This window comes from Diceros bicornis, chromosome 17 (assembly GCF_020826845.1).
Source record: "Diceros bicornis minor isolate mBicDic1 chromosome 17, mDicBic1.mat.cur, whole genome shotgun sequence".
Classification (NCBI taxonomy): Eukaryota; Metazoa; Chordata; class Mammalia; order Perissodactyla; family Rhinocerotidae; genus Diceros; species Diceros bicornis.
The window spans coordinates 285,423-300,736 of NC_080756.1; the positions used below are offsets into that span (position 1 = coordinate 285,423).

The 15,314-nt window shown below is 42.2% G+C and overlaps 1 protein-coding gene across 2 annotated transcripts in view; it reads right to left on the reverse strand.

The window, feature by feature from the left end:
• LGR5 (leucine rich repeat containing G protein-coupled receptor 5) overlaps positions 1 to 15,314 on the reverse strand; it is a 120,027-nt gene that overhangs the window by 59,030 nt on the left and 45,683 nt on the right. For both annotated transcript variants that reach the window (XM_058557628.1, XM_058557627.1), the window contains exon 2: positions 2,789 to 2,860. In XM_058557628.1, the coding sequence (XP_058413611.1) occupies positions 2,789 to 2,860 (72 nt within the window). The remainder of the gene's footprint in view (positions 1 to 2,788; positions 2,861 to 15,314) is intronic.

Below are 15,314 nucleotides of genomic sequence, written 5' to 3' on the forward strand. Positions count from 1 at the left end.
CACACAGCACAGTGTCACCACACTCAGAGACGGGCTTCTGAATCTCAGCTCTGACACTTACCAACTCCATTATCCTGGGGAAGTTCCTTATTTTCTCCGTACTTCAGTTTTTTTAATCTGTGAACTGGGAATAATAATAATATCTACCTTGATGGGGTTGTTGAGGGGATTCAGTGGGATAACATGTATAAAGCATTTTGAACAGTGCCTGGTGCAGAGTAAGCTATTACTGTTATAATTACAACATATTATTATTTCAAAGATCTAATACTCTAGAAGAGAATATAGACTTAAACATAGCTTAGTCTAACAGAAACAAGCAGCAACATAACAAAACACATTCAAAATGTTCTGCAAAACAGGCGCTTAAAAAAAAAAAAAACACAACATCCTAAATTTAGCCTTGGGAACAAAGGAATAAACCAAGCAGAGTTGATCATTTTTCCAGGTTCTATAAATACCATCCCCTTTTGCTGCCAAATCAATAATGATGTCTTCAAAACATCAGTCAGATGCAACACACAATTATATTTAGGAAAGTGGTCTCGCTGCTAAATTCAGCAAGTCGGCCAGCTCAGCAGAGGGAATTCCAGAAAGAGTGAGAAGAGAGAATACACAGTCTGTAAAAGGTCTCCTCTACTTCTGAGATTCTGACTCCATGGTCAAAACACTTGATGGAGTTTCCAGAGACATAAAAACAAGACAATACAGAAAAATAGCATTTTCAAATGGCTGTTTCCTCTCTTTTTTTTCCTGATTTTTCTCAATTATCTTTTGAAAACTTGGCCTTGGAAAAGAATTAACATTCACCTCATGAAGAAAGAGGAGTTATTTTGAATGAGCTGGGTCACTGAGGGAGAAACTCTATTAAACAAAGTCCTTGGAGATGTGAATTATTTATTGATTCAGTTTGTGGGCTAAAGTTGAAGTGTGTGTTGGGGGAGAATGGAAGCCTTCTGCCATTGCATATTGTGAGGATATTAAAGAGAAAAGGATAGGAAACGCATATTTTAGAAATATGGGAATAAACAGGACTAAGTATTGTACATTAATTATGGTGGGGGAGGGAGAATGAGAAAGACGTAAATAAGAAAAAAATCCTGGTATTTGAAATTTACTAAAAATAATTTTTAAAAATATTGGCTGATGTTAACTAAATCTGTTAGTTTTTTCTAAGGCAACTCACTTATATAAGAAGCTCCTTTTACACATTTTGCTTTCTTTTTTTTTTTTTCGTGAGGAAGATCAGCCCTGAGCTAACATCCATGCCAATCCTCCTCTTTTTGCTGAGGAAGACTGGCCCTGGGCTAACATCTGTGCCCATCTTCCTCCACTTTATATGGGACGCCACCATAGCATGGCCTGACAAGCGGTGCATCGGTATGTGCCAGGGATCCAAACCCCGGCCACCAGCAGCGGAGCGTGTGCACTTAACTGCTATGTCACAGGGCCGGCCCCACATTTTGCTTTCTCATTAGTTCATTCATTCATCCATCAAAAATTAATAGATTATTTATTACACATCAGCCGTGACTAAGACAGACATGGTCCCAACCCTGGAGAAGGTGAAGTTCTAGTAATGGGAATGGCCAGAGGGAAAAGAGGGGAAAAGAGGTGTTTGGACAACCCAGAGTGAAAATCCATCCTCGAATGATAAAAACCAATCTAAGCCTCCCCACCAACTCCTTCGATAACAATCTGGGTATATTCAGCTGATTTCAATAGTAAAACAATATCATTTGTTAAAAATACAAATCAAACATAAATATAGATAAAACTCTAAAGGGAAGAAGTTTGAGAACATTATCCTCTTCAAACAAAAAGATGGATGTAGTGTAATTCAGTGGTGACGGAACGTTCTTTCCACCTCCCATGGTGGACATTGTGGTGCCTCAACAATTTAAATTATTCCCCAAATTGGACAGTGACTTTAGGATTTATAAAGAAAGTATTTTCAAAAGAGGTCATTGCCTAAACAATTCCTTTAATCAACAGAGGATTTACTCAACCGATGGTGCCAAACTTTTTTCATGAAGACTGTGATGCTGTACCACGTCCTTAGTCCCCATCACTCAAAAGGATGAGAGGATCAAATGGGTTTTTAAATGCACATTTTTGGTTTATACAGTTCTTTTTCATCTTCTGGAAAGTGATTACTAGACTTAATCAAGATTCCTTTGTGTATCATTAACCAATTTTAGCTCTCTTCCTTTCTATTTTATTTTTTTACAGTGAGTTTGGGAGAGCCCAGTTTTAAGTCCTCTGTGGATTTCATGTTTTTCTGTTCAAGTCTTGAGGGAAGCTAAATTTAAAAGCAGGAAAACAATAATTAAAAGTGATCAGGACAAGAAGCTTTGGTACTATGAGATGTGGACTTGATTTTCCTGTCACAAGCTGAACCGCGCGGCAGTTTTTGGTTTTGATTATAGCTTTACTTACTATTTTAATAAGCATGAACCAGTATTCAAACTTTTAATATCCTGCTGCTTAACTATTTCCAAAGAGCCATCCAGCTCTTTTAAACAGCCTTTGTTTTAAAATTTTAATTTGCTTGGCTCGGTCTCACCTTAGAAAGTTGTAGCCTCATGGTAAACTCTTTTATAAGTTGATTTCCAGAACCATAAGCAATTTTTTTTCCCCTCCCAACTAAGCATTTCCTCATGTGCCAAAATCATTGGTGCTGACAGCTTTTCTGCCCTGTTTTATCTAGTTCCACAGAAAGTATGACAGACAAACACAAGAACATGTCCAGCGCTGACTGGACAAGTGACGTCACAGCGATACTCACAGCTCCTCTAGGAAGCGGAGACCGTGCAGGGGAGACCGGGGCAGCTGGCTGATGCTGTTCATACTGAGGTCTCTGGGGAGGAAAGCAGAAGGGTGTGAGGAGCAGCACCCACCACAAGGAACCCAGCTGTTCAATTCACACATTTTCAAGCAATACAGCCAAATGTACTCATTCGTTTGCTTGACAAATGAATCACTATTTTGCATCTTAAATGCATCCTTTCCTCTCTCCCTACCCCCCAGCATCATGGGCTCTCCATCAAATTAGAGACCCTAGGAGGAGCTTATATGGATTAAAAGGATTCAGATTGTCCAAGGGCATGGCTGTAATTCTTCAGGTTTAAAATTACGTGAGTAGGACAGCAAAGGAAAGACATAACTCAACTTAGTGTCCTGCTTTAAGTTTCTGACAAAGAGAAATATCTTCACCATGCATCTCTGGAAGTCTTCTTTCTCTGGGACTATAAGCATCTTGTAAAAACAAACGTTTTGATTCAAAGAAATTTAAACAAAACAAAACAAGACAAAAAGCTTATATTCCCTCCTTCAACATGTTCCTTTTGCAGGTTCTCAGATTGCATTAAATAAGTGAAATGAACCATAAAACAAGGGTGTAATGTGACCCAGCTCTGAGCCACTTCCTGCTGGGCCTGCACAGTAGTTCCTGGCACAGGAAACAACAAGCCACTTTGGGCAGAACTCAATCAATTTTTGTTTTAAGCAAAACTCCATGTAATTAGATTTCATTCTGTTTTTACTTTTCTATTTCTTTGCTGTCTCCCACATAACCCTACAGCATCACTGGAACGTGTCATTTGTATCTCAGAGGCTGGAGACCCACTGCTGGACAGTCTCATCAGACCAACCAAGACTTCAGGTAACAGTCAGCTGGAGGTGGACTCAAAAAATGACTCGTTCTCAAACCCAAAGATTCAGAACTAATGCCGTTACATTCTCAGACCAGGTCTACATTGTTTAAATTTATCTTGAGTAACATAATGAGCTTCTTTTTATTTACTATTTTTTATTGATTTAATTGACATATAACATTGCATTAGTTTTAGGTGCACAACATGATTTGATATACATATATACTGCAGAATGACCACCACAGTAAGTCTGGTTAACATCCATGACCACCCATGAGCTTTTTTTAAACTTGGATTACTCCTGTTATTGAAGCAGCCACTCCCGCTGCACCTAACCAGCCAATTTCAGCATTGATAGCTTGGTTCCTTTACCAAATATTAACTTTTAATCAGTGATGCTAAGAATTGAGGGACCATTCACTCTCTGCCTTTAAAAAGTCACTAGCATGGGGGCCGGCCTGGTGGCGCAAGCGGTTAAGTGTGCACGCTCCACTTTGGTGGCTCAGGGTTCGCAGGCTCGGATCCCGGGCGTGCACCAATGCACCGCTTGGTAAGCCATGCTGTGGTGGCGTCCCATATAAAGTAGGGGAAGATGGGCACGGATGTTAGCTCAGGGCCACTCTTCCTCAAGAAAAAAGAGGAGGATTGGCACCTGATGTTAGCTCAGGGCTAGTCCTCCTCACCAAAAAAAAAAAAAAAGTCACCAGCATGTACAAGGAAGATAAAATATTTTGCTAAAGGTTTTAGAGTATGGTAAAAAACAAAAACCCAGAATTATTAATTTTAACATGCTAGTAAACAACCATGTAGCTGAGTAAAATGGTATATTCTCAAGCTAAAACTAAACAAGGCCAAAAATATAGACAAAAAAATTTGTATTGTCCATATATTAAAAATCTGGATTTTTTTCTGGCATTGCTCAAATAAGAGGGCCAAATAATTGATTAGTGATTTCAGTTTTTCATGCAGACATTTCTCTGAAGTAGCAAAATTGTTTAGTTGACTGAACAGGCACATAGTAAACTGATCAATGCAGTTTCTGGATTCCTTATAGTGACTGTATAGTCTCTGCAAAGACTTGATATTTCTCAGGTATTCACTTTTTCCTTTTTTGTTTGGTGAGGAAGATTGGCACAGATGTTAGCCCAGGGCTATTTTTTGTGTGTGGGACACTGCCACAGCATGGCTTGATGAGCGGTGCATAGGCCTGCACCCAGGATCCGACCTGGCAAAACTTGCGCCACCAAAGCGGAGCACATGAACTTAACCACTACGCCACTGGGCCAGCCCCAATATTCACGTATTTCTAATTGAAGTCCCACTTATTCCTAAAAGGGTCAAGGTGGGTTGCTTTTGAAGCATGTTGGTCAGTAACCGAGATCAACCATTCCTGATGTCAGGATGGCTGGTGTTGAGAACACCTACTCTCCTCTCCTCCTGTATCTTCTGTGAGATTGGGAAAAACACTGGTCTTGTCCATGTGCAGAAAGCTCTAAATAGAACACGAAAATTTACATATTAAGGAGATTCATAAGCCTGCCACACTATTTTAATGTTTATTACCCTATTTCAGGCGCCTGGAAGTGAAGCTTATGGGAGCAGTCACTCGCAGGGTTCTCCCTGGAGCACTTCTCGTGGTGCGGCAGGAAGGTGCAGACACTGCCTCCCCATCCACGAGCTGCACCATTTTGGGAAAAGTAACCCCCCTGTGCAGGCTTCCTTGTATTGAAACAGGGTGTCTCTGTGTTAATAGTTTGATACCCTGTGATTAGCTCTTTCCTATCAGAAGGGAGTGACAATTTTCTTCTGAAAAAGGGGAGTACCACCCCTTCCTGCAGGAATCAATGACTCCTCCATGTTACTGACATTGTGGTTCCTCTTAGAAGATGAGCTGGTCTTTCGACCAGCTGGCCCCTTACACCCCTCTCTGATACAAGCTGCTTCCTTTTAAAGAGCTGCCAGCAACGCATATCAGCCTATAGCAAAAACTAACTCTTTTATTTATTTATTTATTTTTCCCCCCCAAAGCCCCAGTAGATAGTTGTATGTCATAGTTGCACATCCTTCTAGTTGCTGTATGTGGGACGCGGCCTCAGCATGGCGTGCCCGGGATCTGAACCCGGGCCGCCAGTAGCGGAGTGAGCGCACTTAACCGCTAAGCCATGGGGCTGGCCCAGAAACTAACTCTTAATGACAACAATCTATAGTAGAATGAAACAGGCCCTTAAAATATAAATTCAAAGTTGGTACGGCACAAATGAATTTGTCTGCATGCGCTTCTTCTCTCTGTGTGCACCTTTGCAATGATGCTCAAGGGAAACAGTGGTCCTGAAACTCAGTGTTTCCCAAACTATCCACTGCGAAAGACCAATTTTTAAAAATTTCTAATTTGCTCTGGACTTATATTTTTATAAAATATAATAAAAATTAATTCCTAGAAAAGTGAAATAAAAACATAAAGATATACCAAATAGGAGCTCAATATTTTATGTGATTCCACAGAGATCATTCAACTACTATAAAAGTTTCTAAACCTTTACTCTCAAATTCTCATCTGTTGTGGTAAAAAGCAGCTGTGGCCGGCCCTGGTTGGGTCACTCTCTGGTGAGCAAAGCTGTGCTTCCAGTGAAGAAAGGAGAGGCGCGGATACTTCAGCCACCCAGGGAACGACAGAGGAGAAGGGATGGAGGGAGCCGGCCCACCGGCCAGGGCGCTGCTGACCAACAGACCATGAGGCTCGGGGGGCGTGGCCTCTGCCACGTGCGGAATTTAGTGGGAAGCCCCCAGTAGAGCCTACTTATCTACTTGCCTCTGTGGTTTTGCTTTTCCTTTTTTCCAACATTTCTACTCTGTACAAAAATATCCTCATTCTTACTCTTACATGATTTTTAAACTTTTCCTTTTTTTCCTATAGTATTTGGTCTTTCTGACCCCTGGAACACATACAGCTTTAGCGGTGAATGAAGGAATCAATTTCCGAGACTGTGCATTATTTAGTTTTTAAACAGCTGTTTTAAAAATGTCCCTATTTTGCACCACATTTTCCTCATCATTCAGTTTGCTAAAATCAGTGAGACCATGTAATGGATTTCTTTAATTTTTTCATCTTTTGCCAAGACGTTGGAATTAATTTTGAAGAACTGGTCACTAGGTGAAAGATTTCATAAGAAATGGAGGATTTATTGTGACAAGACGGTCAAATATGTTAAATGGTCCTGTCCGATCTCTAGCCAGCTCTGGTCTGTGCTATGTTAATGACCACGTCCAGAAACCGAGGTCAGGGTTGCAAAGCTCTGTGGGAGCAGGTGACTGTATACTGAAATCACCCGAGGAGCTTTAACAAGTATTGATGGCTGGGTCCTGTCTCCATAGTTTCTGAGTTAATTAGTCCTCTACGGGCATTGGGATTTTTGAAAGCTTCTTGATGACTTGAATGTTCAGCCAAGGCTGAGAACCACTGCACAGGACTAACTCTTCTAAATTTCTAGACAGGTGTTCTGAACTCTACATTCACTCAAAATTTAGGAGGTTTATGGTGACTGCAGTACTGTCTTCCATGTAGAGCGTTCCATTCAAGCAGACAGCATCTATCTTCCGAAAATGTTTTTGTTTCTTGCAGCTCTATCATTTTTTCTTCGTTTGATAAATATTAATCGTGCACTAATTCTGGGCAGGTCTAGGAACACAGTGGAGAATAAATCTGAGTCACCGTCAACTTTTCCCTTTCCCACCATCCCTATGTTGTAAGACGCGCAGTGTTAATTCTGCCACCTGCTTCTGGTACCGGTCTCTCTTCTTGGCTGCCCCCCTCGCTCAGGTCCTTGTTGTGCTGACAGCTGTTCCACTCTCCATGCCTACTGTGTCTCCTCCTTCTAGGTCATCGTCTACACCAAGGCCAGAGAGGCGGCCCTGAAAAGTGCACCTGATCACGTCACTGCACTCAGAGCCACTGCCAGCCAATAAGAAAGGTTGCCCCTCTGGGGGAGATGGAAATAAATTACAGAAGAGATCCTCTCCCTCCCACTGAGGCAGCCACAGAGCAAGCGGGGTGAATGGCTTGGCCAGTAGAGCCTGGCCTGGAGGAGCCCCCGTGGAGGGCACAAAATAAGGCCATTTGGGGCGGTCCTGACCCCCTGCTGGAGATTTTCTGCAGCTCCAGGTCTCTCAGAGGATCTGGCCAGGCTCTTCCGGATCTGGCCTAATGTACGTGCCCACCTTGACCTCAGGTCACCTTCCTCTACGTAGCGCGTGCTCCAGTTACACTGAAATTCCTTCTCTTCCTCTGTGCATGTCTCCACACACGATCCTCTCCTCCTAGAATGCATTTTCCAGATCACCCCTCCTGTGCTCCCCCCACTCAACATCTAGCTGAACAGACCCCTGTGTTTCCGAAACAGCCGCTTACCGTTCCAGCCAGGTTGTTCCCGCTTTCAGCCTCTGGTCCTTGGATACTCCCAGTGTCAAAGACTCATCTTAGCCTGAGATCTCACATCCATCAGCTGGGCACTCTCAACTTCCTCACCCCACCTGTTGTTTCACTCTACTGGCAAAATCCCAGCTCTGGAAAACACTGTAATCATCTCCTCTGTTCCTATCCCAGGGTACTGAGTGCTCTTAGGAAGCGAAACTCACAAATGTGCAGGTCAGTCCACAAACCCATGGTCTTTGTGGCTCTCAACCCCGCTGCATAATCCTGTTGTTGTTGCTCAGTTCACTCCTGCAGGGACTGTTGAAACCTTGACCATCTGCCTCACATGCCTTAATCGACAACCACCCCTCGTGAGGCGCCTTCCCTCTTACTCATGGAAATGACTGGACTCTTGAGGCCTAAGCAAGAAACAGGCCAAATGCTTGTTCTCTTGCCCCTGCTTCCTCTACCCAGATTTTTCTCCTTGCTCAGCTCTGCGCATGGGTCCCAACCCTCCCAGATGCTACAGTACTTTACTCCACGAGTCATTCCTTCTATTTCCTGTATTTCACTTCTTTTTCTTCCCTTTCAATGTACAGACACAGTCAAGTCTTTCCACTACTAAAACAAAAGGAAAATAGGATTTTTCGACCCATGACTTCCTTTACCTGCTACCCAATCTCTCTCATTCCCTTTGGGGTTTTTTCTAGTCTACACCTGTAGTCTCCACTCCCATTCCTTTTCCAATCCACAACACACAGACTTCCATCCCTACCCTCCAATGAAACTGCTCTTGCCCAAGAAACAGCGACCTCCCTGTTGTCAAATTGACAGAACTCATGACTTGCTGGGCCTCTCTCCTGCGTTAGACTCGCTCTTTCTGGAAACTCTACTCCATTGGTTTCTAAGTCATCATTCTCCCAGGATTCTTTCCATACTCACCCAACCTTTCAGTTTCCAGACTCCTCTGTGAGATTTTCTTCCATCTACCCTAAATGTCATGTTCTCTGGAGTTCTGCCCTCGGCCTAGTGCTCTGCAGTCTCTACCCTTTCTTCTTGGAGGCCAGTACTTTCTCTCATGGGTTCAGGTATCACTTAGATGCCCATAACCCCACAAATCCATATTCCTAGTCTTAATCTCTCTCCTAAATCTCAGAGCATATATCTAATTTCCTTCTGGACATGCCCACTTAGCGATCTTACAGGAATACACCATGTTCAAAATGGAAATAATTATTTTCTATTCCAAACTTGTTTCTTTCTCTGTAGAGCCAGTTTCTAGTTAATGCCACCACCATCTTCCTACAAAGAAAGCCCAAATCTTAGATGCTCTTCATGTCTTCTTCCTTTTTTCTCCACCAATCCCCATCTCTCTCCTTACTCTGCCTGTTGCAGGCCCTCACCCTCTCTGCCCCAGTTGCCTGAAACTGCCTCCCAACCCCGTGCTGCCTGCTACTAGTCTCATCCCTGTAGGCCCACCCTCCCAACGGCAACTAGAGTGATCTATCCACAAATGCAGAATTAGCTACTCTACTTAAAACCTTTCAGTTCCTCTCTATTCCCTCCCAAGTGAAATCCACATTTGTTAGTTTTGCATACAAGTGCCATTGTGTAGCAACTAACTCTTTACCACTCTGGCCTACTGATTCTAATTCATCCTTCAAGACTCAGGTGGGTGGGTGTCATCTCCTCCAGGAAGCCTTCTCTAAACTCTAAGGGTAGTGTAAGTGATCTGCTTTCTGTTCTCCATGTCACTCCACACAATTAATGACATCATATTGAAATGACATGTTTATGTGTCTGTCTCCCACAGGACGCTCTGCTCCTCATGATCAGTGGCCATCATTTTCACCGTAGTACTTGTAGCATCAACCGAGTCTTCCACACAGAAGACACTCAGTGAATGTTGACGTGAACCCTCTTCTACTGCCTCCCTCCTATGACTGAGCACACGATCTTACCCAATCCATTTAAAAAAATCATCTATCTCATCAAACAGCTACACTGCTCCTAAATGTGAGGCATATAACCCTCTGATATAAAACACTCTTGGGAACAACATCGCTTTGTGTTGTGCCACCTTCCGCAATGAGATTTGCTCACAATGAGGGTTGTGATTTCTCTTTTTAGTAGATCCTACTTGCCTTCTGTCCTAGGGATTCTTGGGGAGCCTCCTCTGTTGGAAGGTCCCTTTCTACCCCATGCTCAAGCACTGTCTGCAGCTGCTGCGTCTCCTCCTCTTCCTTCTTCCTCTTCTTCCTCTGCCTCCTCCTCTTTCCCTCTTCTTCTTTCCTTCTACTTTTCCTTTTCTCCTCCTTCTCCTGCAGAAGTATCTTTCCCATCATTTCTGTGGATTTACACTGGGAGGGACGACTGCAGTGGGCACTTAGTCCATCATCTTAACATCTAGCCATGCTGTCTATACCTGTGACTTGGAACATGAATCAGTGAACAAAGAGGCTGTTCCTTAGAGTGTGACTATTACGCAAATTAAGAAAACAACAAAAAAATCGTTCTTTAATCTCCGCCCAGTTGAAGACAAATATTTTCTTCTTTAGCAGCACAGTGCAATTCTTATTTCTTCTAAGTACAATCACTTGAAATTTGTCTTGGGAGATCCAGTAGCATTTTGCTTTCTGCCAGATACCTTTGTTAACAATGGATCCAGGTGGGACCCATTCCAGCACTTCTTAATTGATCACTTTTCAAATGTGTTTTTAGAGATAAGCCCTCCTGTGCACTTCAAAAGGAAGGGTGCAGGCTTGAGTAGCATTTTACGAATAATGGTATTTCCAAGTACTTTTCTCATGTTATTGTTTTTAACTCCAAAACAATGTATCTTTGAAAAATATTTTTTACTGAAGTGTAACATATATAGGAACATGAATAAATCCTAACTATCCAGCCCACTGAATTTTCACTGTGAACACATCCTTGTAAAGCAGCACAAATCAAGAAATAGAACACGACCATTACCTCAGAAGCCCCTCATGTTCCCTTCCACTAACTAACTACCCTCCCAGAAGGAACCAGTCTGCTGACTTCTAGCACTGTATAGTAGTTTTGCTTGGTTTTGATCTTTCTATAAATGGAATCATACAATGCATAGCTTTTTTTTAAAAAAACTACTTTTAACGACAGTTTTAGGTTCACAGCAAAATTGAGAGGAAAGTACAGAGATTTCCCACATATCCCTGCCCCCACACATGCACAGCCTCCCACACTATCAACATCCCCACCAGATGGTTCATTTGTCACGACTGATGAACCTACTGACACATCATAATCACCCAGAGTCCACAGTTCACATTAGGGTCCACTCTTGGTGCTGTAGATTCTATGGGTTTGGATAAATACACAATGACACGTATTCACCATTATAGTATCATACAGAGTAGTTTCACTGCCCTAAAAATCCCCTGTGCTCCATCTATTCATCCTTCCCTTCCCCCACCCCTGACAATCACTGAACTTCTGTCTCCATAGTTTTGTCTTTTCCAGAATGTCATATAGTTGAATCATACAGTATATAGCCTTTTCAGATGGGCTTCTTTCACTTAGTAACACACAACATAGTTTTTGGTGTTTTTCTAGCTTTTTTCACTCATTACGTTTACGATATTTATCCATGTGTTGTGTATAGCAATAGTTTATTCCCTCTCAATGCAATATAGTATCTCATTTTATTATTATACCACAATTTATTTATCCATTCAACTGTTGATGGACATTTGGGTTCTCTTCAGTGTATGGCTATTATGAACAGTGCTGCTATAAACATTCCTAAATGTCTTTTGTTGACCAAATATATGTGTGCATTTCGGTTGGTACCTGTCTAGGAGTGGAATTGCTGGGTCTTGGTTTATGCATATGTTCAGCTTTAACAGATCCTGCCAGAAGGTTTTCTAAAGTGGTGCTATTGATTCATACTCCCACTAGCAGTGTACGAGAATCTCAGTTGTTTCATATCCAGTTGTTTCCATTTGTTGTCACCAAAACTGGTATTACTTCTCTTTTAAATTTTGGCTAAACTACAAAGGTGTCTCACTGTGGTTTTCATCTGTATTTCCCTCATGTCTAAGAGAGTTGAGTATCTCTTCATGTGACTTTTGGCCATCAGGATATCCTTCTCTGCAAAGTGCGTGAAGAATATTTTATCTTACTTGATGACCTTCAAATTAGAAGTAAAACTGATGTCGTAAAAAGTAAAACTATTCACTGAAATGTGAAGAAAAAGCTGATAATCTGCTCACTCCTCTTCCAGTATTATTATTCTTCCTGAGGTCTCGAAGGTATTCTTTCAAATGCTGACACTGTCATAGTTAAGATTGTGTATTCTGAACTGTTCTGCCTCAGTCTGAGTCCTGGCTTTGCTGTTTCTGAGCTGAAAAACCTTAAGAAAGTTATTTAACACCTCTGTGCCTCAGTCTCTGTGAAACAGAGATAGTAAGACTATCTGCTTTATAGAACTGTTGGGAGAAATAATTGAGAGAATATGTGTAAAGTCCTTAAAACAGATCTGGCATGTTATATGCATTACATATTTTGCTGTCATTATTATTGTAACATAGAATCTCTTAATGTTTTTACAAACTAAAACTCTTACCTGTACAGACGTATCAAGAGTAATGTTAACTTATTGATGTTTATGGTTATCTCAAAAAATCTTTTTAAAATTACAGGATAATTCTTAAAATGTTTAGAGACAGCTGGCTTATGTTTTACTGGTCCCTTTGTTTTATTATTAATTTTTTTTTTTTCGAGGAAGATCAGCCCTGAGCTAACATCCAATGCCAATCCTCCTCTTTTTTGCTGAGGAAGATTGGCCCTGGGCTAATACCTGTGCCCATCTTCCTCTACTTTATATGGGATGCCACCACAGCATGGCCCGACAAGCAGTGCATCCGTGCGTGCCCAGGATCGGAACCTGCGAACCCCGGGCCATCGAAGCGGAGTGCGAGCACTTAACTGCTGCGCCACTGGGCCGGCCCCATTATTAATTGTTTAATAGAAGCTTTGAAAAGGCAGAGCCTCAAAGCAAAGCTCATTTGAAATATTTTACATGATCATTCCAATCCCATAGATGGAAACAGTTAATATGGCTGGGCATTCCTCTGCCTTATTTATATTACGTCAATAACAAGAGAAGAGATAGGTGTGGGGCGATCACTTATCTAAAAGCCTCGTTTACTCAGAACACCTCCCAAAATGGAGATCTCAGCAAGCAGGCAACAAGACAAAACAGAAACAAATGAACCAAGAAAAAAACAACAGAAACCAATCCCTTCTGAACAGTCAGAATCAGAAGCCCACAAGGTCCGTCATGGATGTTGACCGCACTTTTCTCAGAGGAAAAGGTCCCAGTCAGAGGGAAGTATTCTTTATTTGGGCAGTCTTGGTGGGTTTTTTGTTTTGTTTTGTAATCCATAGCAGCAAGTCACCAGTGGGAGGCAGACTCAACAAGGCTGGTGATGACATGGGGAAGCAGATTGAAGAACTAAAATCATCATCGTCAAACACATGGGCCTTTGACCATTTAGTATTAAGAGTTCTAGATATTTCAAAAGCTTTCAACCAATTTGGAACCAATTTTCCCCCCAAGATAGTGCAGCACTCTGTATATTCTAAAGGACAGTACAGTCACCCAAAATCATCAGAAAAGTCTAAGTATCTAGGAATACCCTAAGGTTCTCTCTTCTGCTTTTCTCTGTGAACAGTTTCCAGCCTTGAACCTGCAACTGTGCTACAGGTCTTTATTTCTGAACTGCTCCACGTGATTAAACAACCACTCACCCTGGACTCAACGCATTTCCAAGTGAAATCATTCTTTATTTATTTACTTTTGTGAGGAAGATCAGCCCTGAGCTAACATCCATGCTAATCTTCCTCTTTTTTTTTTGCTGAGGAAGACCGGCTCTGAGCTAACATCTACTGCCAATCCTCCTCCTTTTTTTTTTTCTCCCCAAAGCCCCAGTAGATAGTTGTATGTCATAGTTGCACATCCTTCTAGTTGCTGTATGTGGGACGCGGCCTCAGCATGGCCAGAGAAGTGGTGTGTCGGTGCGCGCCCAGGATCCAAACCTGGGCCGCCAGTAGCTGAGCGCGAGCACTTAACTGCTAAGCCACGGGGCCGGCGCTGAAATCATTGTTTTCTCTCCTTTCCCGAAACCAGTGTTTTCCTCTATATCTCCTCTTCTCGAGTGATGCATCACCATTATGCGTCTCTCGAGCAAGCAAGCTGGAAACCTCGGTTTATTTTTTTATGTCATCCTGTCATTCATCCTGACCCTCCTCCAAACGGTCTTGAGCTCTATTGGTTATATCTCCAAAATGTTTCTGGAATAAAAACTAACATTTACCTGACATACACACACAATCTAATGAGTCTTCAGATAATAACCCATTTTATAGATGAAGAAGGAGGCACATAGAACGTCAGCTTTCCCAGGATGACACCAGCAGTAAGTGGCAGAGTCAGGGTCTGAACCCGGTCCATCTGACTCCACAGCTGTGGGGTCAGCCCTTGCAGCCACACTGTATACTGGAATCCATGTTTTAATTCCCGTTTTTTGCTGCCATAGCTTAAGTTCAGTCCTAATATTTGCTTGACCTTTTTCACTCTTAAGTACCACATGTGTAGAGAGGTGCCTCAGGGAGTCTCCTCTCCACTTCTCTGAACCTGTTCACACCATTGTGGCATCTCTGGCTGCTTTTACCTCCTGGTCGGCCCCTTTGGAGTGACTCCATTCAGACCATTTCTCTGGACCATTGACCCTGCTTCCACTTAGACTTTGGACATCATCTTTTGGGTCTTCTTGGCTCCATGGTCTGCAGCCCGCAGTCCATCCCTTTCCCAGCCTCCGATTCCAGAATTCCCTGGGGTTTCCACTCATGTGCCAGGGGAGGCCAACCAATCGCAATGGGATCTTAATGGTCCTCTCTGCCTTCATTCTTCCCCCTCCCAGTCCATGTGGGGTTATCTTAATTTTTTTTCTGGAAGGATAAAGGAGATAATATTTTATGTTGTGCTTCCTTTTCTTCTTTTAACAATAACTCCATTTACTTGTCTAGAACTTTACAGTTTACAAAGCACTTCCATGACCACAGATTTGTCTCTATGTGAGATATTTGAACATGGATATTTGCAGAGTCCTAACTAAGACTGTGCTATAATTCACAATACTAATGTTCACTGGAGTAATATATTCTGGTTTTTTTAATGCTTAAAAAACATCAAACAACTGGCTTTG